Below are 9,506 nucleotides of genomic sequence, written 5' to 3'. Positions count from 1 at the left end.
ACTCTCATACACGTTAAAAACCATACAACAAAGAAGAGTGGCATTGCTTAAAAAACAGTCAGATCAATAATGGGACCTGCAACTTATGAGAATCACTATCCACCGCCCAATATGAAGAAGTTTGGCTATGATGCTCCTGAAGGAGTTGAAATTAGAGGCAGATATGACGGAGAGTTTGCAGTGATCCTTACCAAGGATGCTTTGCAATTTGTTGCTGATTTGCAGAGAGAGTTTAGGAACCGCATCAAGTATGCAATGGAGTGTCGCAAGGAAGCCAAAAGGAGGTACAGTGAGGGGGCTTTACCAGGGTTTGATCCAGCTACAAGGTACATAAGGGAGGGGGAGTGGACATGTGCACCTGTCCCTCCAGCTGTTGCTGATAGGAAGGTGGAGATTACAGGTCCAGTGGAGAGGAAAATGATCATCAATGCACTCAATTCTGGAGCTAAAGTTTTCATGGTCAGTTTGGCAGTACTTCTACTTTATTCGTCGAAAGCCACTAATTTCAAAACGTAATATCCATGAATGATTAAATGCATGATCATGTAGGAAGCTCCGAAATATATGAATTTTCAGCCAGAAATGAAAACTCACTTCTGCAATTTGCAGATATCTCCATTTTGAATGCATTAGGCAGAAGTAAAAGTCGCAAGCTGCAAATTGTTGCTAGCGATAAATCAGGGCAACAAGAAGCAATATAAGATAAAGAAAATATATGATTATGTCCTTTAAACTTGTGCAATTTAAAATTCTTCAAGGTGTAGAAACTGAAATCTAGTAAATTTTGGTAGGCTGACTTTGAAGATGCACTGTCACCAAGTTGGGAGAACCTTATGAGAGGACAAGTTAACCTGAAGGACGCTGTCGCTGGGACTATTACCTTTCACGACAAGGTCAGGAACAGGGTTTATAAGCTGAATAACCAGACAGCCAAGTTGTTTGTCCGCCCACGAGGTTGGCATCTACCTGAGGCGCACATTCTCATTGATGGAGAACCAGCAACTGGTTGCCTTGTGGACTTTGGCCTTTACTTTTACCACAACTATGCAGCATTCCGTCGGATTCAGGGTGCAGGGTTCGGGCCTTTCTTCTATCTCCCTAAGATGGAGAATTCAAGGTAATCTTTCATCTGAGATAATAGAGTAGCTAAATTGTCAAGCAATCATAACTTTGAAGTTTTTTCAGCAATTAATTTTGAGAATAATTTGAAAGATTTTTGGAAGTCACAGAAAGACATCAATTAATTCAGCAGATTGTTTCAGCTTCGATTTCCCATCTTCAAGAACTCGCACCTCAATTATAGTCATCACTCGTTGGAAGGTTCCCTTGTGGAATGTTCCTTTAGAACAACGATCGAAGATGCTATATGTATTACCATTGGTCATGACATGATTTCACATTGAACTGAACACTGTTACATGATCTGCATTATTGGCAGGGAGGCTAAGATATGGAACTGTGTGTTCGAGAAAGCAGAGAAGATGGCAGGAATTGAAAGGGGAAGCATCAGGGCCACTGTCCTAATCGAAACACTTCCAGCTGTTTTCCAAATGAATGAAATCCTCTACGAACTAAGGGATCACTCTGTTGGCTTGAACTGCGGAAGATGGGATTACATCTTCAGCTATGTCAAGACATTCCAGGCTCACCCAGATCGCCTGCTACCAGACAGGGTTCAAGTTGGCATGACTCAGCACTTCATGAAGAGTTACTCTGATCTCCTCATCTGGACATGCCATAGGCGTGGTGTCCATGCGATGGGCGGCATGGTACGTTGCACTTTATTCTGTGCATCATACAGCATGCATCATCTTATTTTAAAAAACTTGGTAATTTTTACATCCATGTTTTATCTCTTAAATATCGAACAGGCAGCTCAGATTCCAATCAGAGACGATCCAGAGGCGAATAATGAAGCACTAGAACTCGTGCGAAAGGACAAGCTAAGAGAGGTTCGAGCAGGACATGATGGAACATGGGCAGCCCACCCTGGACTTATCCCAGCTTGCATGGAAGTCTTCTCAAACAACATGGGAAACACGCCAAACCAAATCCAGTCCATGAAGCGCGAAGATGCATCAACCATTACAGAGGAAGACCTCTTACAGAGGCCAAGAGGGTCCCGTTCGTTGGAAGGTCTCCGCCTAAACACCCGTGTAGGAATCCAGTACTTAGCAGCATGGCTAACTGGAACTGGCTCAGTCCCTCTTTACAACCTCATGGAAGACGCTGCCACTGCAGAAATCAGCAGAGTTCAGAACTGGCAATGGCTTAAATATGGAGTGGAACTTGACGGAGATGGCCTTGGAGTGAAAGTTAACAATGATCTGTTCGGGAAAGTGGTGGAAGAGGAAATGGCTAGGATTGAAAGGGAAGTTGGGAAAGAGAAATTCAAGAGGGGAATGTACAAGGAGGCCTGCAAGATTTTCGCAAGGCAATGCACAGCACCTACACTGGATGATTTTCTTACCCTGAATGCTTATGATAATATCGTCATCCATCACCCTATGGGATCATCATCCCGCCTCTAAGTCATGAGTTTCATCGCTTGTTTTTAATTTCCTGGGATTGATGTGTGCCCTCGTGTTCTACTCTACTACTACAACTTGAATAAAATCCTTTCTATCTGTTTGAACTTAAGTTCCACCCATTACTAGCACTTAATTTTTTTTTGTCTTAATACACACTAGCATTTTCTAAGATGATTCTTAAAGAAAAACGTCAATTCCGTGAAAAATAATATAGAAATTCTACTAGTTTATCCACGCGAAAGTTTTTGAAACGTAAAGAAATATATTTAGATAGCTAAAAACTTTCTGACATTATTATTACTTTCAGTATAATCGTTTAAATTTCAAAAAAAATTATCCAACTTTTTAATTGATATTTAGTAAGCCTATTAATCATGTGATCTGGGTTAGGAACTTCACTTGATCGAGTTAATTTTTTATTTTGTTATATAATAAAAAATATTAAGATTAATTTATTAATAATCTAATATTAAATAATAAAATTCTCACATTAAATAATGGGACATGCCAAAAAAAAGATATGAAAAAAATACAAAAAAATCCCAACCCAACTCTTTAATTAATATATAGTCAACCTGTCAAATCCAAAACTTGAATTTCAAACTCCACTTTGTCAATTTATTTTATATTTTATTATATAATAATAAATACAAAAGTTGTCTAACATCAATCCAACACAGAATAATAAAATTGATTAAAAATCTCAATCTAAATGATGAACTTGAAAAGATAAAAAAATAAAATAAAAACCCTAAAAAAACAAAATGGCTAAGAAAAAAAAGCTTGGTGGCATTGGGTTAGGCTTAACTTAAATAGATAGATGTGTGGGCTTAAGGGAGGCCTGCATGCCTGACCTATATTGTTTTCCTTTTCTGCCCTTCCTTTTTTCAAAGTAAAAAAATAAATATAAATAATAAGTTATTTGTGTTTATTTTAAATCAAATAACACACCAAACATGACTTAAACTCATAACTTTACAGGTGTTCCATACACACGACCAACTAAGTTAAAGCACCAATTGCTTAAAATAATCAAATAATATATTAACTTTTTCTTTTTTTTTTTTGTTAGTTGAGGAAAAAATATAGTAACCCTAAATCTTAAATCGCAATTCTACATTACTTCCACACATTAACTACTAAGCTAGAAGCTTATAATCAAATGATTAAAAAATAAATTAATTTGATTGACTATTTACACTAACAGTTGAACCAACTCTTTTTTAAAAAAAATTAGTTGTTAGTATAAAGTATAAGAAAAAAAAACATAACTAGGAATAAGGGAAAGTTTTGAATTTTTAGATCAGTAGAAATTTCGAAGGCAAAAGGTTTATATTATTTAAACATAATTATGGAAATGGCCCCAAACGGAGTGCTTGATAGCAAGTAGTTTGGGCTTGAATTATTTAAAAACGCGTCACACCATAGTTGCTTGATTCGGCCCATATTTTGCCTATTTATTCAAATCACTTTTATTATCAAAGCCCCCACCACTGACTGAATAACCCTAATAGGTAGGTTCGATCCCTCCTTTTAGCAAGAAATCTTGTTGAAAAATGTTAGGGCTTGCCTCTAGCAACTGTGGCTTTGGCTGGTCTCATCTTTACCAAGAAGTGAAGAATTCGAGTTATATTAATTAATAATATTATAATTACTATAGTTATAAAATGAGTATTGACTTGAGGGATTGACTTAGTGTCTAAATTTGTTTTAAAAACAATGAAATGATGGACTTAACTTTGACTTTGTCAAAAACAAAGAATAAGCCGAGATAAAATACTGGTCAAAAAATCATTGATTTTTTTTGAAAAAAATCTTTGTCAAAACAAGATTGTTTTGATTTTTATTTGAGGTCAGCCAGGTTGACCGTCTTAATCCATGACCTGAATCTTGCCTCGGGTTGACTCCCGAATCAGGTTTTAAACTATAATAATTATTATTTTTATCCATATATTGGCAAGGGCAAACTCGTGTTGACTCTCCTGACCCGTGACCATGACATTGTCTCGATTGACCACAAGGTTGAGTTTGAAAACTAGATAATAATATTTTTTTATATTTATATTGACTCAAATCAACCTAGGTTCACCCTTTTTATCTATAACCCGGGCTTTGCCTCGGGTTAACTTCGAAATCAAGTTTTAAAACTATGATAATAATCATTTTTATTTTATGTTGACTTAGGTCAACCCGAGTTTACCCTCTTAACACGTGATCCAGGCCTTACCCCGGGTCGACTTCTGATTTGAATTTTAAAATTATGATAATAACCACTTTTATTCTTACATTAACCTGAATCAATAGTTAACCTCACTCATGACCCGAGCCTTGTCCCGGGTCGACCCCCAAATCAGGTTTTAAAACTACGGTAATAACCACTTTTATCCCTATGTTGGCTCGGGTCAACCCAACTAGTGACCCGAGCCTGATCCAGTGAACCGGGCCTTGTCTCGGATTGAACTTCCAAGTTGGGTTTTAAAATTATGATAATAACCATTTTTATCCTTACTTCTCTTAGTTAGATAATTTTGGAATTATGAGTTTTTTATAAAAATATTTTAGGAATAAAAAATAAAAAATATTGTCTATTTAGATATGTCATATTTATACCTCATGTTTTGAAAATATAAAAATTCACTTTAAAATTATTATATAAATAAATTTATTTTTATATCTTTGTTTTTATCCCTTAGACAAAACATTTTTCTATTTCTAATGTCTTTGTTTGTTTAAAAAAGAGTAACCAAATGTCATCTTAAAGTCAAATAGAAGATACGAATTTGGAAAAAAAGTTATAAAATAAGCCAATCAATTATTTGATGACACGTGTTCTTGTAATGCCCTATTCGATGCGTAACCAGTGATTGCAATGACTGCTACAAGTTTAATTATGGGTCTCATATATCTGAAGGACTTGTTTTCTGGGACATAAAAAATTCCAATCTTCCACGTTCTTCTTCTTTAATAGCCACCCTAATTTCTACTATCGAGAGAAAAGAAGGCAAAAACAGCGCCCGTCCTTCCCATTTATACAAAACTGGATTCTTTCCCTTGAATTTATTATAAGCTAGCTAGGGTTTGCTTGAGAGGAGATACAATAATGGGTCCAATTCTAACGTAAGTCTTACTCATTATGGCATACAGATAAGAAGATATTCCAAAGGTAGTTAAATTCCTCTCGTTTTGCCCTAAAAGCGCTGTTCTAGTTTTCTGTAATCCTTTCTTGGATTGGGAAAGTTGCGGGAACCTAATCTATCTAGATTTGTTAGGGTTAGCAGGTTTACTGTGTAGTCATGGCCGGCATCAACACGTGGCGTAAAGCCAACACAAGTTTACGAGTGAAGCTAAAATTAAACTATTTAAAGCATTGAGAATGGGGCCTAGCGTTGAAAATATTCGAATAGTGTTTGATTTGTTCTAATTCCATTGGATGCACATGCTCATGTAAGGGAGGGAGGTCCAACCTTGAAGCTAAAAATAGGAAGAAAAAATTAAAATAATAAACTAAAGTGTGTTTTTTTGTGTTTTGTTCTCTTAATTAATAAAGGATTGGCAGACATGTCACATAATCAATGTCTTTATCCTATAGATTGAATGCAACTTTTGCCTAAATATGTAATCCATATTTTTTAAACACTTAATAACTTTTACTGTAAGAAGGGAGTGATAGTTGTTACTCTTGATGGCTTTACCTAAAAAGATGAATGTGGTTGTATAACGAAATCAATTTTGCGAATGATTCTAATTTGAAATAGGTCTAAAAAATACATCAAAGTTTCAAAATATTCTCTTGAGTAGAACAGATCAGGTTGGATCAGGTTGCTGTCTAGACTCAACCATCCTCGAATCTAGGTGATGTATGGACCCAACAAAGGATGACCCAGGTAAATGCCTAGATCCAAGTATGTTAGGTGTTGGACACGTATCTCAGCACACAAAGAAAGACTATTAATTTTTACAATTGACATGTAGAGCGTGTTCCTAGCACTCCAGGTGCTAGGCGCAATCCTAATAGGGGTGCTGGGCATGCACCCTAGCACCCCCATGAGTTCGAGCACACGTCCAAGCCCAATGTATTTGGATCCAAACAACGTGTCTGAGTTCATTTTCCGCCTCTAACATGCTAAGACAACTCAACTAAGCCCTACACTTCCTTGAAGATTTTTTCATGCCTTTACGCAGGTCTCTCAAGAATTTTTCAGGACCTTCACATAGATCTCTCAATATTTTATATTGATTTAATATATGTTATTTTAAATGAAATACAACTTAAAATACATCATTAACTTATAAAGATGAAATGACTCTTCGACTTCTCCTCTCAAAAAAAACAAAACTCATAAATTATTTATATCCCATTAATCCACCAAGTTCAAGGTACATAATCTCCGCTTATACTGCATATATATTTTACAATTTATCTTTTTAAAATATCCTCTCTTATTATAAAAATAATTACTTAAACATAATTACAGCTAGTAAGTACTAGCTATCCCCCCACCACCTTAGTGTATCAAGCATGAATTATTAACCATTTTAACTTATCGAGCACCAAACAACAGTTATCATCTACCGTGACTTGCTACTTACCCGCAATCTTTAACTTTCAGCGTCAAGTTACCAGCCACATTAGGCAAATATGTCAATGTAAAGCTTTTGTCATGGTTCAAACGCAAATCACATCGATGCGATGCCTTGTTCAAATAAGCTATTACGTGATTTACGGTTGTTAATCAATATTTCGAGTACAGGAAGAGAAGAACCAATTATCCTCCACATGTACATGTCCATTTTGAAAAATATGGCTAAAATGAGAGCTCCCATACGCTGTGAATTGCTTGTCATGCACGCAGTATATGGACCTGGCTTTGTTCTTCAATCAAGCAAGAAAACAATAAACAACTACAAGTCACTGTCATTGCGTGGTGTAGTGAATGGGGCATTGAAATTCTTCGTCAGCAAATGGAAGGGAGCATTTTAATTTGTATCTGCACATATACAGAATAACTTGAATGTTGATCTCGACTTAGTCCAATCCTCGAGGAAAAAATAAATTTAATAAGCCAGCTCTAAAGTTGATGCATGACCAAATTCATCGAATAGTTCGATCTTGCTCTTAGCATGCCATGTGTATGGTAGAGACAGCTCTACGTCAAAGGTTGCTCATGTTTTAAAGCGAGTTAATGTATGGATAGAACTACTTGCCCCCCATCATTCTCAATGCAAGATATTTTCGTTGCCAAGATTGCTAAAGTGATACCTGTACCAATAGACCTAATATTGGTTGGAATATATCTTCATTTTTATTTCTTTGACTTAATTGCCTATATATATATATATATATATATATATATATATATATATAAAGAAAGTGTTTCTTTCAAGAAGAAGGGGGGAAAGAGAGAAAAGAAACCTAGATATTATACAACTTACAGAGAGGGGCGTGAGGGGATATTGAAAACGGTGGAGAACACTATGTTCGCATCATGGAGACTTGCGGCCTGAATTAATACCCCATTGATTCTTTGCTTTGCGAATAAAAGAAAAGGTGAAGGGCTCTCATGCATTTCTCCTAGCTTTGGCCATGGCTTACCCTTTATAAAAGGTAACCTAAATCTATTGGCAGAAATTCTGAAAGAATAGACACATAGAGATGATCTTGTCTGCCTGAAATCTTGTGAAGTCACTTTCACTTTAATAAGATGCCACTAGGAGAAGTAGTCAATCAAATCCCATTTTTCAATGACTATTAGGTAATCATGGAGCCATGCTCTCGTTGAAAATTGAAAAAACCCAACACAGGCCTCTCCATGAGTAGAAAGAAGACACATTTCTCTCTGTTAATTTACAATTATTTATCTAAATGAATCATTTAATTAGCTTAAGATTTTAAATTAAGATGATTTTATTGAAAAAAAATAAATAAATTAGCTGAACCGTTCATTTCAAAATAATCATGGAAATAAAATTAATGCTTGTAAAGTCATCCCCGTTATTTTTAATTTCTAATGGTGATTTTGCGATAGGATCGAACTCAGCGATGCATGGTTCCCTCGACACCAAAATACAAACAATGATAATAACTTATCACCAGTACATTTCTCAACTGAGATTCTGTTTATTTTTATATTTTTAAGTATTTTTTTAAAAAAATTATTTTATTTTATTTTTTAAAAAAATTATTTTATTTTATTTTTTATTGTTTTAAATTAATTTTTTTTATTATTTCTAGATTATTTTGATGCGCTATATTAAAAATAATTTTAAAAAATAAAAAAAATATTATTTTAATATATTTTTAAATAAAAAATATTTTAAAAAATAATTATAATCATACTCTCAAACACGTTCTAAATCAATAAGATTTTGATGATCTTATAAAACCAGCAAAAAAGCAATATAATGTTATTTAATTATATTAATTAATTCTAAAATAATCATAAATTAATCAAACAAGCTTTAATATATGAAATTATATATCAAACTCAACATAAATAATAATTAAATCAAAACTAAAATAAAATAAAATAATCATAAATTAACAACTAACCCAGAAATTTAAAAGTAAAATAGAGTGTTCATCTTGATTTCAAACAAATCCTAATATATTAAACTTAGCACAGACAATAATTCAGCTCAACAAAAACAATAATAAAAACCTCACAAAATTAAAAGGGTTTATATATGAGAAAAAATTGGTGGTCGTACCAGCAATCTCCAGGAAAACCCACTATTCTGGTCAACGGTTTTTATAAATTTTCGGTGGGACTCCTATCTCTTTTTCGCATGGAATGGTTTTCTATTTTTTTTTTTTTTTCAGACTTGGATCCTTGCATCTATCGAAGCGCCTAACCCAAACACACTTTCCAATGAATCTCGAGATTATTTGGTACTGTGATTTAATTGTCTTTTTATAATTTTTTTATTTTTTTATTTTAAATTATATTCTTTAATTGATTTTTATAGGATGATATT

The 9,506-nt window shown here is 34.3% G+C and overlaps 1 protein-coding gene across 1 annotated transcript; it reads left to right on the top strand.

Moving 5' to 3' along the window:
* Positions 1 to 2,648, top strand: LOC7454691 (malate synthase, glyoxysomal). The gene is made up of 4 exons (XM_024586407.2): positions 1 to 459; positions 792 to 1,117; positions 1,439 to 1,769; positions 1,872 to 2,648. The coding sequence occupies exons 1-4, from the start codon at positions 70 to 72 to the stop codon at positions 2,529 to 2,531; spliced, it is 1,707 nt and encodes a 568-aa protein (XP_024442175.1). The 5' UTR covers positions 1 to 69; the 3' UTR covers positions 2,532 to 2,648.
* The last annotated feature ends 6,858 nt before the right edge of the window (positions 2,649 to 9,506 follow it).

The sequence above is a fragment of the Populus trichocarpa genome, chromosome 15 (assembly GCF_000002775.5).
Source record: "Populus trichocarpa isolate Nisqually-1 chromosome 15, P.trichocarpa_v4.1, whole genome shotgun sequence".
Classification (NCBI taxonomy): Eukaryota; Viridiplantae; Streptophyta; class Magnoliopsida; order Malpighiales; family Salicaceae; genus Populus; species Populus trichocarpa.
This window is presented reverse-complemented; position numbering and strand designations above follow the sequence as displayed.